The sequence below is a fragment of the Schistosoma haematobium genome, chromosome 1 (assembly GCF_000699445.3).
Source record: "Schistosoma haematobium chromosome 1, whole genome shotgun sequence".
In the NCBI taxonomy this organism is placed as follows: domain Eukaryota; kingdom Metazoa; phylum Platyhelminthes; class Trematoda; order Strigeidida; family Schistosomatidae; genus Schistosoma; species Schistosoma haematobium.
Window position 1 is genome coordinate 57,593,912 of NC_067196.1, and position 22,360 is coordinate 57,616,271.

The window sequence follows — 22,360 nt, forward strand, 5'->3', positions numbered from 1 at the left end:
CGAAAAGAATATTCTTCGTTCAAATATTAGTCTTTCATTGAAATCAATTGTTTTTATTAATTTTAGAGGACATTCAAAAATTTGATGTTGTAATTAGATGAATTTAACAAATGCAAATACCGTTATAACTGAACAATTCACTGAAATATCAAATGTATTAGTTACATATGCTCAGTCAATCAGTAACAACATAGAACTTCGCACGTACGTACGTACATCAGTTCGAGTAGCCATGCCACATTATATGAGCACAGAAATGCAGTTGTCGACTCAAACTCCGTAGTGGTAGAGGTAGTAAGAATATAAGCAGTAATCGGAAACATTAGGGCTTGAAGATGTTATTCAAGGAATATAATACGGTGAAATAAATCTGGAAAGAAAATAAGGGACATGAAGAATTCATAAGATTAGAATTTGGGAGAACACAAATAGTGGATGCACTTGCACCATTGCAAACGATTTTGAGACATGTCATTCAGGGTCTCTAACCATCGGTTGCTATCACCTCGCGGATCCCAACCAGGTAGTCTACACCTACCAACATGACTCAATCCACTTGTCAGTGACTTCATGGACTTGTGCCATGTTTTGGTTTGACCGCCTCTAGCTTTCTTCCAACCTAATCCTATACCACTGAACATAGCACGTCGAGGCAGTCGGTCGTTGGGCATACGTAACACGTGTCCCAGCCATCTCAACTGATGAAGTTTCACTACTTCATCAATTGATTTGCCATCCTTACCTAGAACCCGTTTCCTAACAACTGCGTTACTTACTCGAAATTAAAAAATCAATATTAAAGCAGAGAAGCATATTAACTTCTCAGTATTTTAAATCATTAAAAGAACTACGAACAAATCCTGATATTGTCTTGCTAAAACCTGATAAAGGATCAGGAGTAGTTATCATGAATAAATGTGAATATAAAAGTAAGATGTTATCTATCCTCAGTGATGAAAGTAAATTTATACCTGGTGTTGAATTTGGAGGTATTGGTAAACTAGAAGGAAGAGTAAATTCAAACCTAGAAAAATTGTTACACATGAATGTTATTAATAAAGAGGAATTTAATTTTCTAAAACCTATGGGTTCCGAGTACCTTCATTTATATGGACTACCTAAAATTTAAAACAAAGGATTCCTTTACGTCCAATTTTGTCAATGTGCAGATCACCTACACATAACCTGTCTAAATTGCTAACAAAATTGTTGGACCCTATCCGAAGACATCAATGTAAGTATTCTCTAACGGATTCTTTTAAACTGGTCGATCATTTAGGTGATATTAATATCAAGGAAAAGACAACGTGTTCATTTGATGTGAATTCCTTATTTACAAATGTACCTTTCCACGAAGTTGCGCTACCGTACACCATTGTCTTCAGTGAGTTCCTATCTCACAACAGACCTGGTTGAACTCCACTGGTAACGACTTCTCACTAGAACTCCAGAAGTGTCTCCTGATAATAATAATCACCTGCTCACTAGTGACTGACTTCAGGAGACACTTCTGGAGTTCTAGTGAGAAGTCGTTACCAGTGGAGTTCAACCAGGTCTGTTGTGAGATAGGAACTCACTGAAGACAATGGTGTACGGTGGCGCAACTTCGTGGATTGGTTGAAGTTAGACATTAACACTGTTGGATGCCGGCTCAGTGGTCTAATGGTTAAGTGCTGGCGCGCGAAGCCAGTAGGTCCTGGGTTCGAGCCCCGGGTGGTGCGGGGTCGTGGATGCGCACTGCTGAGGAGTCCCACACTAGGACGAAACGGCCTTCCAGTGCTTCCAGGTTTTCAATGGTGGTCTAGCTTCAACTGACTCATGAGTTCAATCTGTGAAAATTTCTAAAAATCTCCACAAATGTACCTTTGAAAAAATATATTATATGATTACATATCTTTAAACAATCTCCAATCACGTGTCCCTGTAAAAATTCTTAAAGATTTACTATTATTATGTACTGACAACGTTCAGTTCACTTTTGAAGGTGAATACTTTCGTCAGATTGATGGGGTTGCTATGGGTAGTCTGCTAGGACCATTATTAGCAGATGTGTTCATGGCACATGTTGAAAATCTGGCTGATGGCCTAATCGAAAACATGTCACGTTATAAGAGATATGTGGACGATATCTTAGTTGTTTGTTAAGGAAATAAGGATATGCACTGTTTATTGAATGAATTTAACACCCTCCAAAACCATATCAGCCTCTCATATGAAGAGGAGAAGAATGATCAGCTCCACTTCCTAGATATGCTTCTGAGTAGACGAGAAGATGGCTCAGTCAAGCGATCCATTTTTAGAAAACCAACGTGGACAGGTCAATACCTTAGTTATTATAGTTATTGCCCTGTGCAATACAAACGTGGTTTGATAAGGTGCCTGTTCAACAGGCTTGATCGTATTTGTACAAATGAAGCCATTGATGATGATGGTAAGTTGCTAAATAAAACATTAATAGAAAATGGCTATCCTCTGAAATTCATAAATAGATGGAAAGTCCATGGTACAGTGAGACCAAAGTTTCGTCTAGCTAACTTGTCTAGACTTCTTCAGGGTAATAATCAAAATCAAAATCGTCAAAGAAATAAATAGCCTTTTAACAATCATAGCTATACTGTGTTACACTAATCAAATTTGGATGTTGATTTTTGTGAAATAGGATAATATGGGTCAGTTAACTACAATTCATGTTAAAGATTCAACTACATGGAAATTGTGTGTAAGTATGTAGGTATTTATGTATGTGTGAGATTAATTATTGATGTTCTGTATTGATATGTGATATATGAAGGAATAAATAAATAAAAGTACAAGTTCAAGGTTGATAAAATTGTTAATGAATCATCGATGTACATGTCAAACAAATTGCTAAAAAACTCATTGAAATCAGTCAAAAATAACGATGCATGTGAAATAAACAGGTTGAATAAAGATAGGGTTCAAATTACTTGTCAAACGAAATTTGCCAGGTCGTCGCAAGTTAAATACCATCTTTTCGGTTCAGGCTGTTCTTGTTCGCCCGTATATACAGCGCTTCTGCTGTCAATCTTTCTTTATAGGTGTTAAAACCTTTCTGAAGTATTTCGGTCCCTTCAAAATTAATCTTGTGTCCTGTTTCTAATGCATGTAACTCTATCGCAGACTTATTCTCAAGTTTCTTCAAATCAACCGGGGATTTGATGACATTTTTCAAACATTGTTTTTGTTCCTTCAATCTTACATTCAATTGTCTGGATCTTTCTCCAACATAGGCTGCATTACAATCACGACAGTTGATCTCATACACAATATTCTGTTGTTCTTCCTGTGGTAACCTGTCCTTAACTTTCACTAATGTCGATCTTAAGGTGTTACTCGCCCTAAAATACACTCTTATATCATGTTTGTTTAGAATCCGCTTGATTTCTTCTGATGTTTCACTACGGTATGGTATGACTACGGTGTACTTCCAAACTTTTCGTATACATCCTAGTTTAGTTTTTCATTTTTAATCATCTTCTTTAAAGACTCTTTTGGGTATTTTTTTATCCCTAAGAGTAGAAAATACTTTATTTAATTCAGTTCGTTGGTCTTCCTTATCTGTAACAGGCTTAGTACATCTGTTCATTTTACAACATTAATTTTCGTGCACCGTGCATGGGCTGAATCAAAATCTAAGTATCTCTCGGAATGTGTTGATTTCCTGTAAACATTTATTTTCAGCTTATTATTTTTGTATCTACCTTCGACTATGCAATCTAGAAATGCTAGTTTGTGGTCAACTGATTCTAATTCCTTCATCAGCTTAATCCTTTCTGAAATGCTGTTTACATTGTTAAATAGTTCTTCTAAACCATCCCGTTTATTGATAATAAAAATATCGTCTACATACCGCAACCATAACTTTGGTGGATATACACTTCTTGCGATTGCACAAGTTTCTAGGGAATGCATGAATAAATTCGCCACAATCGGAGAAACTGGTGAGCCCATTGCTTTACCCACTTTCTGTCTGTACAGATGACCTCGAAATATGAATAAGGTAGATCTTAAACATAATTCCAAGCATTTGATAACCTCCGGTGGATATAATGGGCAACGTAAGTTCAAATCTAAATCAGATTTTAAACAATCATTGATAATATCCAAAGCTTGATTGATAGGTACATTAGTGAATAAGGAAGATTTATCAAAACTTGCCATTATTTCATTCTCTTCTATATCGATGGTATCAATCAAGTTTTTTTAATTCCATAGAGTTTTTAATTCCATGATTAATCAGTTTTTCATATGGTTTGAGTATCTTAGCTAAATATTTAGCCAGATTGTAAGTCGGTGAATTTGTAAAGTCTACCACTGATCTTAGTGGAGTATTACTCTTGTGGATCTTTGCGAGTCCACAAAATCTGCATAGGTTACAAGATTGATCATAACTCGGCCCTTGTGATGTTGTATGAAAGTGTAAAAGGGTATATACTAAGGTTTATTGAAACCTTAGCCATACGAAAATTCAAACCCCCTTTGTGTATTCAAAAACAGTTTGTTCTCACCTTAAACCTACCCTGGTAATATTGACTTATTATCCAGAATGATTAGGTTTCGAATTGTGTCCACATTATTATTATTACTCTTATTATTATCATTGTCTCCTCTTGCCTCATTTCCAGTCTAGTTGACCTTTTATTTTTATATATAAATGTTCTTAGCAAGTATATGTGTGATCAGATTATTCGAAATGTATTGCGCCAATATATTACATAATTCTGGTAATCTTCATCGAAATCAATATTACCCTTGGAATGTCCTTTTTTTTGTTTTCTAAATATCGAAATGCTTTACTATTTAGATTTATTGAATTCCATTATACTAGATAGTTGAAATCCATTCTAGTATATGATTAATTATTCTGAAATGATGATATTCGTATAAATACAATTAATATAGATTATTATGATATACAGGTTTATCAACTTTGTTCAATATACATCAAGATTACTTCGATCAAATTGTTGTATATAAAAGTTCTATTTTTTTGAAGTGTACTGTAATTTTGTCATTTCAATATTTTAATCGACAATAGAATGATGCTTGTTTGTTGTAGTACTCAGTGACATCATCAACTTTTTAAGAAAACAAAAGTTATCATTATTGAGATAAGGCTGCATATATTTAGTTCATTAAATAAATGAAGCAATTTTGAATAAAGTTTGTTCATTTTTGTTCATATACATATATATAGTTTTTAAATCGATAGTTAGTTGGTTTAATCTCTGGTTAATCATCATAATCTAGTGTAAGTAATAGAATATCATGTTCAATTTTATAGTTGTTACGTATGTTAATATTCACAGCGGTTAGTTGTTTTGATTAAACAGATTGAGATCTATGGTCACGGTGGCTAGTTTTTTATACACGTACTACAGTTGTGTTCGAAAGAGTTAGAGATTAGTTGTATCCTATACATTTTTAAATGTAGACATGAGAATTAGTGTAACTGTTAAAAGGACAGTCAACTATTTACGCTGTGATGCTTTAATAAAACAGTCAGAATACATTTATTTGCTTACTCGATGGGTATTTTACAAGTCCTAGTGCCTTTCCATGTTTTCATTTTTATTATTGTTAACAATTACAGCCAGACGGTTATTTCAAATAACATTATAAAAAGGTGTAGTTATGTTTTTTTTTAAAATTGAAATGACGTTTACAAGGGAATCTAACAATAGTTTTTGGATCGGATCTGTTGTATATTTAATGTAGAGTATGTAATACAAGCTGTTTCTAACAATGAGCTTTTTTATATAGCATTATTCATGATGAACTTGTTACTCAGTACAGATTAAAAGTTCTTTAGTTGCTGCCAAACACCAACATACAAAGAGCCAGTGTTTTCTGTATACTGACTTTAATAAACGATATAGAAACTTCTAATATCCCCACAAGTCAGAATGAATCAACATCACATGCATTAAATATCAGCCGAAATGATATTACATTTTCCCCATTTAACAAACATAATTTTTTCAGTTTTGAAGTAGGTCAGGATCTTCCTGAATAGCCCAACGTTTATTTCTTTATCTGTAGCACTCAGCGACGCTGATCAAACTCATGGCTAACATTATTTTTCATTAAAATTAGAAATTCATCATGTTGATGAATATCAACTTGGAAAGAACATAAGTACATGGCTTCCTCTTGATTAAATACCACCAAAATCCTAAGATATTGTGATCGATTCTTGTACTATTTGCCTATAATATATTACTCAAGTAGTTAATTATCAGGACGATTAGTTTTTCAATAAATTAATAATAGCTATCGAAGTTACAATCAAATAAAACATTATTGGTAAAATAAAAAAAGATTTAGAGTTTGAAATCTTGTCACCATTATCACTGGTTACCCAAGATATGATATCTAATTCATTTCTATTTACTATATAACTTCAAGTTCACGAAATAGAACTACCATTTTAAAATCATTCACTTACAAATCAAGCGTTCACTCGCGAGACTGAAGTCTCTGGGTTCGAATCTCACATGGGGCATCGTAGATGCGAACTGCTGAGGAGTCCCACAACAGGACGAAACGACTGTCCAGTGCTTCCAGGTTTTCATTGGTGATCTAACATTCATCCATTCATGATACCAATCAAAAACTTTATAATCTCCACAACTCCATACTGACAAAAAGAAAATATATTCCATACTTAAAATGTAAGTTCATGGTCACCATTTAGTGTGTCTGAGATGTTATATGGTTGTAAGTAATTGTTGTGAAACCCTCGATTTTAGTTTACGTTTAGTTGACAGTTGTCATGAAAGTTTATCTGCAATTTAATTCCGTAACTATGTTACAATTTGGTATGGTAAGCAATTCGAGAACATTGAGGCCATAAAACTTGTCAATGTTATTTCAGGTTTCAATCTTCACATTTTCAAAAAATGACGATGATTACTAGTAATACAAAACCAATATTTCATAAAGCTTCATTAAATCGAATATAAGCAAATTCTTTTTTATATTTTAATGTTTATATAACATCAAAGCTTGTTTATTCACATTAAAAATAATGAAACTATCATATATATATATCATTATTCATAAATAACACATTGTTTATCTCATACAATCAAATGTTACTGCAATAATTATATCTCTGGTAAGATATACATAGTTAAGTGTAGTTAATGCTTACTCTCTTAAACATTCATCATATTTCACGTAACATTGTACTGATTTGTAAACAAACCAAATTTATTATTGTATATTTGTTACTAATTATATTTCAAATAAACTAAATAAGATAAATAAATTTATCAGTAATAGTTACATAATTTTCAAATTTATTAAATTAATCCCCCGGTAATGTTAAAAGATATTTACAAATACTTTATATTAGGATGAGACTATAATTTATGGACGACCATTGAGCCATGCTGAAGTGATCATGAGAGTGAACAACTACTAATGAGGACTAAATGAGGATTATAAAAGTTAGAATTCTCATTTACAATTGATAGTTAGAGTTAAAAATTAGATTTAGGGTTTTCATCACGAATTAACATCAGCTATCAATGCCAAAACTCTATTTAGCCAAATGTATGGATGAATTCCGCGCCTAAATTCATGACTTGTTATCTTTTATCTGATAGGTTCGTCCATAAATTATAGTCTCGCCGCAAAGAGACAAGAGGGTCGAACAGTAAAGAATGGAAACAGGATGTAATTTGTATGGAAATGCAAGAACAATGAAGTCTAAGTCATTTTGAGACAATTGGTCGACATTTTGCAAATTAAGCATTTATTTTAAGATTGTTAGATTTTCTTACCAAGTTCTGCAATTTTGTGTTAAATGCATTCGATTGTCCTCACTGGTGTTCTTGTTCACTACATTATTACTTTCGAAATGAACAACTATAAATAAACTTAAAGAATGAAGAAAATCGACTTTAACAAAATAATTATGACTAGAATAATGTAATCAAATATCCACATGTTAACATATAATGAATGAAGAGGGAAAAGTTTTGTTTAATGTAATCAAATTCAATGAATGTAAAATGTACCATAAATGTTCAATTTATTTTCATAAAAGTAGTATTTATTGATATTTAAGAAAATATATCCAATAAATTCCATTGAATATAGCAAATACTATAGGATAAATAATAGACCATATACGATCTAATAAAAATGATTTATCAAGATGTTTACATTTTATTACTTGATGACTACCATCACAGAATATAATCTTCTTTTGTTTATTTGATAATGGATCAAAATTTCGAATTATTGATTTTGTTGGTGTACTTGTTGAAGAAATATTTTTATGAGTTTTACATAAGTCTTTATTACTTCTTAATGTTTTTTCATCAGATTGGTCATCATTATTTTTTACTTTATTAATATATTTTTGCAGAAAGTCTAACAGTTCATCAGATGTTGTTAAAACTATACAATCGTTACTGATATGTTTTATTGAATTTAAGCTGCCTGACTTTGATCTTCGTCTAGCTAATGAATTTGCAATAGCAAATTCAAGTAATGAGCTAACAACAAACGCTAAACATACAAATAACCAAATATCAATTCCTTTAATGTATGAAACTCGTGGTACTTGAGTTAGTATAGCTGCACTTTGTGTGATTAAAGCTAAAACACACAAAAGTCCAATGGAAATACGAGCTGGTACAGCTTCATAATCTACAAAAAATGATAACCATGCAATTACCACCAAAAGAAGAGAAGGTAGATAAGCATAAATAAGATAAAAACCAAAACGTCTCTTTAAATGAAATACAGCTTCTATACAAGAAAATCGACCAGTAGTAGAGTATTCCATTTTGCAATAGCTTGTATCATAAGATAATAAGTCAAATTCATTTATTTCTAATCCAGACCGTATTTGTACAGCCATAGATCTTGATTGATTTGCTGCAGGTATTAGACCAAACTGATCATATCCATCTGTATTCCACCAACGAAATTCTAAATCACTTTTTGAATATCCATAACTACCGATATTTATTGTACAGTGTTGTGAATCAAACGGAAATGAGTGCAAAGTCATATGACATGATAATTTCATGGATATTTTCTGACTGAATGTGATCAAACCATTCGAATCAAGCCAAATTAAATAGTTTGGTGTAGTCATGTCATGTAAAAATCCATGTTTAGCATTACGAAAAAATAAATCCGGGATCCAAATTTGATTTTTGGCATAGGAAATTGGCAACTGAGTAAAGTTATAGCCAGAAGACAATTTCAGTCTTGTATCTAACCATCGCTGACGCAACATAAAATCAACTGTAAAATCCATATTAACTACACTAACTGAACTGAAACTATGTATAAATGTATTAACTTCTACAATTAATGGTCCATTGTATGGGATATAATTCATTGACTTTTGTGAATTATTGTTTGTTTTAATCATTTGTAAATTTCTAGGTCGTTCAGTACGAACATAAGTGGATAATAAGTGTTGTATTTCTGTCTCTAAACTATTATTTCCCAATGTCATATTTTTGTTCAAGTTACATTCTTCATTTATTAAACTATTCGGTGAATGTTGAGCAGAGATAAAAGAAAACAAAATTTGATTTAAAAAAGTAAATATTAACGGATTTTGGAGCATAATCATGAATTTCGAGAAAAAAATTGGTCAATGAAAAAAATGATTTGTGGAAGTCAAACGCTTAAATTAGCTCCATTGAATTTCTCCTAAAAAAAGGACAATGAAATAAATTTGAAAAAAAACAGTTATTTAAATAAACAAATAAAACGATGTATTTAAGATGGATTATTTTGTGAATCAATGTTGTTTTAACAGGTGTTGGCGATTAACTTGAACTTTCAAAACAGATTCAGTATCTAATTCACTTGGTATTGTTTACTTGAATCTTTCCATTGAGGTTTAGGACTACAATTGATCAGTCTCTTAATGGCATGCGTGCGTATCAGGACTCAGTAGCTAAGTGGATAACGCGATGGCGTTTGAAGCAAACGGTACTGGATTTGAGTCTCAGAATGAACACCAACTTTGAGATGCAGGTACATCCAGCTGGCGAGTCCCACATAGGACGAAACGTGCATCCTGGATTCCACTGCTAGCCATCATCCATCTTTAGATTCAGTGTCATATTGAAAACTACCAATTTCCATCTCATATAAGAAGTGCTAACAGTTTTTTTAAATTTTTTTCTACGAGAACTTAAATGTTAAGTTTGTCATTGGGTATTTTTGTCATCAAGAAAAGTTGTAAACTAGGAGAATGAACATTGGTACTAGTGTTAAATTATGGTAAATTCGAAATTTTTCATTTTCATTATCATATATGAACTTTAAAATTTATCAGAAGCTGTCTACACTTAAGTTGATGGTTACACCAAATAAGATCAGTGTGTTAGTCACTTGAGAAATATGAAAGGAGTCATTCAGTTCGAAGGATATTACATCATTCCTAAACTGATAACTGAGATTATGAAGAATTTCTTTTCAGTTTTTAAACTATTTTGAGTTTTTTTATTGAGATCATGAATCGATGAATGTTGAACCATCATTGAAAACCTGGAATCACATGACCGTCTCGTCCTAGAATGGAACTCCTCAGATGTGTGCACCTACGATCCCTCACATGGGATTTGAACACAGGACCTTCTATCAGGTAGAGACAGGTATGGTCACGCCATTGATTGAAGCTAGACATTAACACCGTTGGATGCCGGCTCAGTGGTCTAGAAGTTGGGCGTCCATGTACGAGACTGGATGTACTTGGTTCGAATTCCGTGCAGAGATCATGGGTACACACTGTTGAGGAATCCAATACTAGGACGAAATGGGCGTCCAGGGCTTCCAGGTTTTCAGTGGTGGTCTAACATTCATCGATTTATGAGCTCAATCAAAAAACTAAACAGTCTCCACAACCCCACATTGATATTTGAAGTTTGGCGAACTTAACTTCAGGCGGTAATTTACCATTGACTAGTTTGTCCTTTATCAGCAATCCAGTTCAATACTTTATATGTAACACACTCGAAATTAGTGATCTCAAAAATCATGTAAATAATATTTCTCAAAGTCGGAAAAACAGCTTTGTTATTCTCCTTGACCATAAACAGTAATACAGATGAGTCCGTTTAAGATTTATTGCAGGTTACAAGGCGTTGGATAACTTGAAATATTACCCTTGAACTCAAATGCTGAATATTTGTCATTTATATCACAAGATCAAAATGTGCTAAGTTTCGTCTTGGTATATGTAGTAATGCTACCTTTTGTTTTTAATGAATCCCCAATATTTTTTCAAATTCAATAAAATTCAGATAATAATTTAAAAGGTACCATACTAGTTACATAATCACTAACATAACTGTTATGCTATTGATGAGTAATATTCCATCTCAGTTCGCATTGTCTCCATTAAATATGTTCATTGACTGTGTTTCTCATGAAACTCAAACATTTCTACTTAGGATTACAGCTAAACAAACAACATAGTGTAACATGAATATAGTTACTACTCAAAATACCAAACCATTCGCTCGCTTAAACTAATAAGTATTTATAGAAATGCTTGTCTTATTTATTTATACAATGAAATTTGGTAAACTGAGTAAACGAATCAAAATTTTTGTTATTTCCCACTTTCCAGCTTAATTCAATTAGTGTAAGCACGATACATAAATATTATTATCTTTCATTTTTTTCACGAATATATGACAATAAAATATTTAGTAGTTGAATCCATGAATCAATAAAAGCTGTATCACCATGGAAAACACGGAAGCACTGGAAGACCGTTTTGTCTTATTTTGGGACTCCTCAGTAGTGCGTATCCACGATCCTGCCCCCGGGATTCGAACCCGAGACCTGAGGAATCCTATACTAAGACGAAACGGACGTTCAATGCTTCCAGGTTTCCCATGGTGTCTAATTTTAATCAACTCATGAATTTATGTATAAAATTGCTACAATCTCCACAAAACCTCCTTTCTAATAATAAAATATTTTTTATTCATAAATTAATTAAATCAGAAAAAAGCAGAAATAATTGTTTATGATAGAATAATAAAACAATCTCAGTCTCATCTTACATTTTCACAATTACAGGGAAAGAGAAATCTTTTACTCACAGAATTCAAGTTACCAAATAAAAATTTATAGAATCTATTGTAAATAAATCTATTACTTGTGATTAAGAAAAAGCGTAATGCTAATCATTCTTCACCTTGTTGTTGTATTTATTCTAAGAAATTACTTCATTATTTTCCTTAAATGAAATCTGATATCACCACAATAATTATTTGATCAAAACTTGTTTTTAAATCCCTATACTCAATGTTTTAATGTGATGAAGGTTTTTGTTACCAAAAGGAGATTTTGTGGAGATTTAAGTAATTTTATAGTTAAATTCATGAGCCACTTGAAGCTAGAACACCATATAAAACCTGGAAGAACTGGACGGCCGTTTCGTCCTAGTATGGGACCCTTCAGCAGTGCGCATCCACGATCCCACTTCACTTCAATTGACTCATGAGTTCAACTACAAAATTACTAAAATATACACAAAATCTCTACTTATTAGTTTAAGCGAGCGAATGGTTTGGTATTTTGAGTAGTAACTATATTCATGTTACACTATGTTGTTTGTTTAGCTGTAATCCTAAGTAGAAATGTTTGAGTTTCATGAGAAACACAGTCAATGAACATATTTAATGGAGACAATGCGAACTGAGATGGAATATTACTCATCAATAGCATAACAGTTATGTTAGTGATTATGTAACTAGTATGGTACCTTTTAAATTATTATCTGAATTTTATTGAATTTGAAAAAATATTGGGGATTCATTAAAAACAAAAGGTAGCATTACTACATATACCAAGACGAAACTTAGCACATTTTGATCTTGTGATATAAATGACAAATATTCAGCATTTGAGTTCAACCATAGATGATGTTTGCGTTGAAAAAGAATGTTTCTGTGTAAAATATTAGTGTTTTCATACGAAAATCTTTAAATATATACAGTGAAGAAAAAATTAACCGTAATTACTATAGAGGAAGAATGTATTTGTAAAATCTCAACGAATGAATTTGAAGTAAATCGAACTTTTCGCCTGAAAATCTGGTCCAAGCTTTTGCAAGGAGTTTAACATGTGCGCGAGTCATTGGGTGTTACGAAACCCAAAAGCGAAGTGAAGGTAAAGGTTCGGCTTGTCCGGACTGAGGTGAGATCCTGTTGTCTTGCTCTTACTTTCCAAGTTGCGAGCAGCGGACGCATCACCGGCCCGTCCCAAGACGTAGACATGTGACCTCGTGTTATGTGCACCGTCGGGGCGGAGCAAGAGCGTACACATTGAGACCCGAAAGATGGTGAAATATGCTTGTGAAGGTTGAGGCCAGAGGAAACTCTGGTGGAGGACCGTAGCGATTCTGACGTGCAAATCGATCGTATAACGTGAGCATAGGGGCGAAAGACTAATCCCAAATTAACTTGGCGCCCAAATACTGTGAAACTATTTGATCAAATTTAGACGAAAGTTCCTATGTAATTACTATGTTTAAAATCTGTACTTTAATTTACTGAAGTTCATTACAAGTTATTTCTTTTTTAAATTCAATTATTTTTTTACTTTTATTTTGTAACATGTTGTAGACAGTATTAAAAAAAGTACATTTCAATAGTGTTGTTAGTATAAATAAAGAGGTAACTACTTTTGGATACAAATTAATAATTGACAATCGTATCAAAACGATCATATATTCAATGAATTCAATAGAAAATTGGAATTATTCTAAGTATGTGTAAAATTAATACAAATACAAAGATTAAATTATTCATTCAAAAAAAGAACTGTTTTGTAATTCTTTCATGAATGTTTCAAGATTTTAATTAGAATATTTGGATGTTTTTTGTGTATTTGTTAAAAGTGATTTTATTCAATCTTATACCATTTCTAATAATCACTATACAGTCCATTATTTATTTATTTATTTATTTGAACACATAAACATTGGTACAAGTAGGCACCAGATAGATAGGCGCCACACAAATCATTCGATTTGTGTGTGGGCTATGATATTCGCCTGCTGCCCGAACCGAAGCAGGTGGCTTTCGTAAGGGGCACTCCCGAGCCTTTGACCTAAAGGTCTAATCCACAAGGCAGGGGAGCGACGTAAGCAGATGAACTGTCATAGCAGCCGGTGAACAACAATATGTTCATACGCCTTTTGTTCTTCCAGGATCCTAGAGACCATATGAGCCACTGGTTTGGAATCAGGGTTTCCCTACTCCCTAATGTGGATCCTCCGTATCCACTAGGTCGATTTAAAGCGCCAGATATTCGCTTTTCGTCCTCTCAGTTTCGTAAGCAACGCCCCCGCTATAAGAAGGCAGTGAGTAGGAGTTTTCTGGCAGTGGTTGTATGCACTTGGCCATGTGAGAGCATTTTAAGAGGGAGAGCTGACTCTCTCCACTCTCGAAAGTAACATGGTATTTGAGGGCACTTATGAATAAGCATTCTGTTTTTATTTTTTATTTGTGAACATTGAAACTTATTACTAAGCAGTCTTGAAATAAACTAAACTGTACTGTTGTTTAAATATTTAAAAATGTACGAATATTGAAGCACATCTTTCAACATTTAGACGAATTTAATCTGAACAACTGTAAATGCTAAACCTCTAGATCCCTGAGTTTTTATGTAAACCTTACAAACTGTTGCCATGCTAAATTCGAAGGTTCAATCTGACACACCTTAATTGGAAATTTTATTCTTTAATTTTGATATTTCTGAATAAATACAATTTAAATGTTAAGTAAACAGAAATTCTTCACATTATGTAATGACCACCTTTGAAAATCCATTTCTATAACGAAATATTTAATGATGGATGAAGTACCTATTTTCCGAATTATATGTAATAACGTTCGTGTACAGTTAAATGGTTTCTTCAAATAAATTCATTTTGAGGTTAGTATTTTGTTATAGGCTGTTATTAAACGAAAACCGTTTAAAATTAAGAAGCATTAAAGATGTATTTTATTCAAGCTCTGGATTGCGCAACAATGATTTAGATCATTTTCAAACTGGATTTAGTCTAAGATGATCAAATGACAACTCCGCCAGTAGCTCTTCTTGGGCTACTACAGGTCCCAAGCTCGGGTAAATGAGTAGGGTTGGGCATCGGGTCAGCAAACCCATCCCGTAGAAAGCAATCTTGCTGAAAATCAATTACCGGAATAAACAAATTAAATCATTTAAACTGTCCTCTGGGTTGAACGGTCTTCATTCAAAATAGTTATGACGCCTCATTGTGGAAGCTGAGATTCTTTAAAAGTCACGAGCCCAATATCCTTTCTAAGAACCAGAGTAACTATTTTTTAGAGGTACATAGAGTGTCCGAACAATATGGGGAGCGGAAGAACTGGTCAAATAGATACGGAAACGGGAAAATACAACTTGACAGTGCCTGGAATAAGTGAAAACCATTGGATTCAAGCTGGACAGAAAAGGTTAAATTCAGTAGAGATGCTGCTGTATTGAGGGAGTTGCTCTGATGATTTCCAAAAAAGCACGTATAGGATGATCATCTCCTCCTTAGGTTACTACCGGCCCCAAACCTAAATAATAGAGGAGGGTTGGACACTGGGCTAAAAACCCATATTCCGTAGAAAACAACTTTGCTAAAGAGCAACAATCAGAAAATATCATTTGCCAAATAGCGCTCAGATGAAAAGAAGCAAATAACCAAGCTGATCATAAAATTTTGTGAAGTAAACATTATACTGATGCCAATATGTATCCCTAATATTATTTGTTGTGAGAATAAATAAGTGTAGCACAATTTGGTACAGAAGCTTCTTTAGTACTAAGTCATAAAGAGAATGAAAATACTAACTATGGAAGCCGATGAGTGGAATTTTACTAATCTTACAAAATATTTTACTGCCAGAAAATTCATTATGTAAGGATTTTAAATGTCTAAATTATGCCATGTCTCTGTCCAGACCACTTCACTTAAAATCTTGAATTTTGAAATCATTAAAACCTCGCTAAATATCTCTAAATATCCATGAATTTAAACTTACGCACACATGCTATGGATAAAGTGTTAAACAACCATGTGTTACCAACTCTCAGTGTAAGCTTTTGTTTTAGTTAATCATTTTAAGATGAACTTTTATGTAAAGGTTAAAACATAGCTTCTAATTACATCATTTCATCCTTTATGATTGAGTCAGTAATTGACATATAAGCTCTTCGTTTTTTTCGCAGATCAACATCAAACAATAAAGAGGAATCAAAATAAATTATAATACTTCTAACATAACTTTGAAGTTTCATAAGAGTTAATAATTATTATCACCTTAACCCTTAAATTCAGATATTACATGTGTTCAACCAAACTCACACAGAAATTTACATAATGGATTAAGTATCTAAATTACAGTGAGCAGATAAATAATACACTAGATGAATAGGCTTACTAAAAACTAGCTATATACATTTTTAAAAATAGATTTCTCTCAGCTCGTTTTTTTTTCTATTATTTTACACATCTATACATGATTTATATCAGAATGGGTTTTGTGGAGATTTTTTTCGAAATTTCATGAATCATGAGTCAATTGTAGCTAGACCACCAGGTCTGTTGTGAGATATCAGCTCACTGAAGACAATTGTGTACGGTGGCGCAACTTCGTGGATTGGTTGAAGTTAGACATTAACATCGCTGGATGCCGGCTCAGTGGTCTAGTGGTTAAATGCTCGCGCGCGAGACAAGTAGGTCCTGGGTTTGGATTCCGCCTGGGTGCGGGATCGTGGGTGCGCACAGCTGAGGAGTCCCACACTAGGACGAAACGGCCGTCCAGTGCTTCCAGGTTTTTCATGGTGGTCTAGCTTCAACTGACTCATGATTACAACCTATACATGATTTAACAGAAAAGGTGAATTTTCATGCGTCATTTTTGTAAAAAAAAAATAGTTACCATTGACAATTGTGTTAAAGTAATAAGATTTGACAAAAAACAAAAAAATGAAACTAAGTAATGGTTAATATATACAAATCTGTGAAAATTCAAATAATAAATAACTATTGAAGCAGACATTTGTTTGATATTTAATAATAAACATGGTTATAGTATTTTTCTGGTTAGCATTTTTTTAGCCAGTTAGTTTTCTACGGGATGGGGTAGTTAACCCCATGCCCAACCCTCCTCCTTTACCCGGGTTTGGGACCGGCAGTAACTCTAGAAGAGTCACAGGCAGAGCGGCCTATGCTCCTTCATGAGGAGTAACAGGCGTAATTAAGTAAGTATGGTTACGGTATACAATTTTAAGATGATTCATTTTAGATTCTAAAATGTTTGTAGAAAGAGAAAAAAACCCAGAAATAATGATTTTTAATTTGTTGATTTGATTATCCGCCTACTTACTTGGTATTATTAAATTAAAATAAACATTATATCATAAAGTCGTTTTGTAAACAGTATAAGTACTTTACAGTCAGCTTTTTTTAAACTTTTGTATAGCATATTTAGTTAAAGAACGTCACTAGATTTCTTGTTTATTTGTAGTTATCATATATCAAACTTGTTAACTTTTCTACAATTTCATTACTTAAATGATGTGATATGATTTAGTTGATATTTATGTATATTATATATACAAAATAACTCTGACTGTAACTCTTTTAAAGTTACTGCAGATCTCAAGTTTGGGTAAAGGAAGAGGGTTGGGTATGGGGTTGGCAACTTTATCTCGTAGAAAAAAATCTTGCTAAAAAAGCGCTAATGATACTAAACAAGTATGCATAGAATATAAAAATTAGGCTCACGGAAATTGTCATTTACTCTTCCAACAAAACCTTAGTATGAACCGGACAATCAAGTAGGTTGAACACTAAATAGCTCGGAAACACTAAGAAGTTAATTTAATTAACTTATTTATTTAACGAGATTACGTTTCTCATATATAATATTTTCTAGAAATCTTAGCAAATGAATTAAAGAAACGCATAAAAACATGATTATTAGTATAATGTAGTTTCTTCAGCAGTGAGGTTTACGTAATATAAGCACATGTAGTTTCTACGTTTCTCTAAACTTCTAAATGAAGACCGGAATGTGACTTGGAGAATCGTTACGGTTACCAGTATACATAGTGTTGAATCTTCAGACTTAACTATGACTATTTTTGTTAACTTGATAGCATTATTTAATCAAAATACTGGAAGCATTCTTTCACTACATATTTTATCTTATTCATCATTTGACAGGATTAAACATAAGCACATTAACACATACAAACACTCCACACTGCTTTATCGGGCGCGTATTATTGTGCCATAAGATACCATTAGAAGGTGAATCATTTCATGATCCATCTGTTCACATTTTCATCATCAACACTATATACTTTAGTTTAAAATGGTTTTTTGCTTAATGTCAATTCATGATGTAAGATAGCTTAGACTTTTTATTTACCTTCAATGGCAAGTATTTATCAAAGTTTATACCAGAACATATTTAATGATTTCTTCATGTAAAATATTTAATATTCCTATATATTTTATTAGTTTTTGTACTAATAACAGTTCTCCATTTTATTAGTTGAGATCATGACTGAATTGAAGCTTGACCACCATGGAAAACGTGGAAGCACTGGACGGCCGTATCGTCCAATTGCGCGACTCCTCAGCCGTGCTCATCCACGATCCCGCCTTGCAAGATTCCAAACCAGGACTTATCAATCTTGCGAGCAAGCGCTTAACCACTAGGTCGTGGATGCTTACTGCTGAGGAGTCCCACAATTGAATGAAATGACCATCCACTGCTTTAAGGTTTTCCATGGTGATTTAGCTTCAGTTGACTCATGATCTCAATTATTAAAATTACTATAATATCCACAAAAACCTCTTCTGATATTAGTTCTGTATTTTTTAAATCTGTTAAATTATACGGTGTACACAATCACCAATGAAATACTATAAAATCATTTTACTTGGACGTATTTATCATCTATATTATTCACATTATTATCAATTTTCTTTTTCTAAAAAACATTTTTATATAACCTTTAAATTATGTCTTTTCAAAAAGTACAACATGAAATTTATTATTATTGTTATATCCCGACACGAATAATGATTGGTAATTTTTGGGATCCATTTATGGACCAATACTATGAGTATATTTTTATCGTGTAATTGTTATGTAACTGAAACTATTCATATTCATGTCCCTGTTGTTATGAGTTTTATTTTGATCTATGAACTGCTATTATACGATTTACCATTCTTGAATTATGCCCTGTCTATTATTCACTACCTCCCACATTCATAACCACATTTGGCCAAATTTTGTACAAATGTAATTTTCTATTTTATGCTACGTTGTGGTCTGTTTGATTGGTATATAAACTCAGTATATTTGAAATATAATGATTCATATTGCAGAGGATGAGACTGGTGTTCTGGACCTAACTGGCTGGGCTAGGCGGAAAGCAGGACCAATCAGAACTCTAGGCTGCTCATACGGGTTTATGCGTCCTTTGTTCGATCGATAATTCGCTGCTCTCTGACTGGCGGTATCGTTGCGTCATCCAATATACAGGGCACACAGATACACAAGTTATAACAATTATCATTTTTTATTATTATCATAACACCTTAGAACTTGAATAAACGTGCTTATTCTTATAAATTGCTGGATATTCTGTTCTAATATTACCGAATCTATTATTAATATTATATTCTGTTAATACTATTCTTCATATTGTGTAATAAAAGTTTTTTGAATACTTTTGAATGTTGAAAACAATCAAATTGAAATTTTATATGTTTGTAATAATAAAAATATCATGTTACACTACAATGCATTTTATGATAAATAGTTTATTGCATAATACATTATGTAATAATTGTTCAAGGAAGTATTTCATTTTTATTGAGTAATCAATTATTTATTATTACATAATAACTTAATTACAATATCAGATATGTGATTGATTTTAAAACTGAAAGAGTTTGGTAATACAATTCAATATAATCTTTTCTTTCTATTTAAAATTCGTCAGCTAGTTGTTAATGTATCATAGTGTAAATAATTACAAAATGACTTGAATTTGATAATTTCCTAGTTTGAAACTGTTATGGATGCAGAATAATGTGCCAATCATTATCATGTTAAGCCTAGTGATGTCCTTGGACGTTAAATGGACATTTCCTATTGGCCATTATTTACTTCATCCGTTAAATATTGTACAAATGTTGTTTTATATTTTTATGGTACGATGTGGTATGTTTGGTTAGTGTATAAATAGAGTATGTGTGAAATACAATGATTCATATCTCAGAGGTTGTGACTTGTGTTCTGAACTCAACTGACTGGGCTAGACAGGGAAGCGAGACCAGTCGAGACTCTAGGCCGTCCGTACGTGTTTACGTGTCATTGGATCGATCGATAAATACGCTGCTCTCTAATTTTTCCAGTCACGGATACAACAATTAGCACAGGGTAAAAATCGACCCAACTTAAAGTCATAACAGAAACATTCAATGCATGATTACCTTAGATACTAAGTTTACTTTAATCACTATTCTTTTTAAACTTCTAATCAGTTCATGAAATTTTTGTCTTTTAGTTTTTACTAATATTATAATTTTTGAATAAGAATATTAGAAGTTGCTTACTAACTGATTTCAATATAACGAGTGTAATTTCATGAAAAAAGTAAGAGAAATATATAATATCACATAAACTGACATTCTTTATCTTCAACATTTCGAAATAAATAATACTATTCAGTCAACATTTTATGCATAATCTTAGAACCCATAGAAATAACATGTTATGTCCTGTTACATTATCCTTATCTGATTTCAAAATTCATATTAGGATTTACTTCAAAGGAACACATGGTAAGACTATAATTTATAGACGACATTTGAGCGACGCTACTAAACTGACCTTGAGAATGCTCACCAAATAACCACGATCAAGTAAGGGTTATAGTGTGAGGAATTAGAATTATGATTTGCAGTTGATAGTTAAGGTTAGGAATTAGATTTAGGATTTTCATCATGAACTGACATCAGTTAAAATGCCAAAACTCTATTAAACCAAATGGATGAGTGAATTTCACACCAAAATCCGAGACCTGTTATCTTATACCTGATTAGTTCGTTCATAAATTATAGTCTCGCCGGAACACACCTAGAGATATGAATAAAGCCAAAAAGACTGAGTAAGATGAAGCAAATACAAATAATATCCATTTGGATTTTTTTAAAAATCAGTTAGACTATCTGAGTTAAATTACTAATTGAGGATCCTAAAGGAATCACGACAACTATCTTACATTCTATTTCAATTAGATTTTACTAGTAAATTCCTTTGTTTAGTTATTTAAATATCTTAAACTCTATGACATCATATTGTTAACTTAAGTGATTTTCGGAATGTCTTTCCAATAAAAACATATTATTAAAGCACTTTATTCAATCGACATTTCGATTTATATCATCTTTATTGATACTTGTTTAAGTTAATTGGGTGAACAAAATTATTTCTATAAACATTTATGCTAAAATCACTTAGTGATAGAGATATATTATCGAATTAAAAATAATTGATAAGACACCAACAGAATAAAAGTTAATTCATGCTACTGAGCTTAAGTTATCGTCACTGGTGTGTATTTTTGTTTTCTATTCGTAACTCATTTGTAAAAATTAGCTATTATGTTAAGATATTTTTATTGTTTAATAAGACTAAACATTAGATATTATTACCAAGAGTTGACTTGGTAATTTCAAATAAATTGAGCATTGAATAGATTGTTATAAATAAAAATTATATATTTATAATATCACAATGAGTACAAAAATTAGGTTTTCTAAAGTTTCATGACTCAATGTAAGTCACTTCTTCAAAGAATATTATTTATTTATTCTTTGAAGAAGCGGCTGCTTATACTGAGTCACGAAACGTCAGAAAATCTAATTTTTCTACTTATTGGAAGACTAAACATTATATAGTTCAAAGAGTGTACAGAATATCTGCTCTATAAATTGAAACTCTAGGTTTGAAATTAATAATTTATTATAAAAATCCTTTGACAAAATATATATAATCATAATTCTTAACTTCATGGATTTTATTTACAGTCCTAATAAGCAATTTATTCAAAATTAAAAGTATTATCAATTATTCCAATTAGGTTGAAATATTCTAAGTTGTTTTATTTATAAATTCCGTATTCTGTCATTCATTCTTCATCGACTGTTATACCATTTTATCAGTTAGCTGATCAAACACTATGTAATGTAACAGATATAATGAGTACTGGATAGATTCTGTGTACT

At 32.2% G+C, this 22,360-nt stretch overlaps 1 protein-coding gene across 1 annotated transcript in view; it reads right to left on the bottom strand.

Moving 5' to 3' along the window:
- Positions 1–233: 233 nt before the first annotated feature.
- GLRA2_1 (Glycine receptor subunit alpha-2) overlaps positions 234–22,360 on the bottom strand; it is a 45,434-nt gene continuing 23,307 nt past the window's right edge. The window contains exons 2-3 of the mRNA XM_051209168.1: positions 6,470–9,708; positions 234–370 (exon numbers count right to left, since the gene is read on the bottom strand). Coding sequence (XP_051074599.1) covers positions 8,084–9,628 — 1,545 coding nt within the window. The 5' untranslated portion in view covers positions 9,629–9,708 and the 3' untranslated portion in view covers positions 234–370; positions 6,470–8,083. The remainder of the gene's footprint in view (positions 371–6,469; positions 9,709–22,360) is intronic.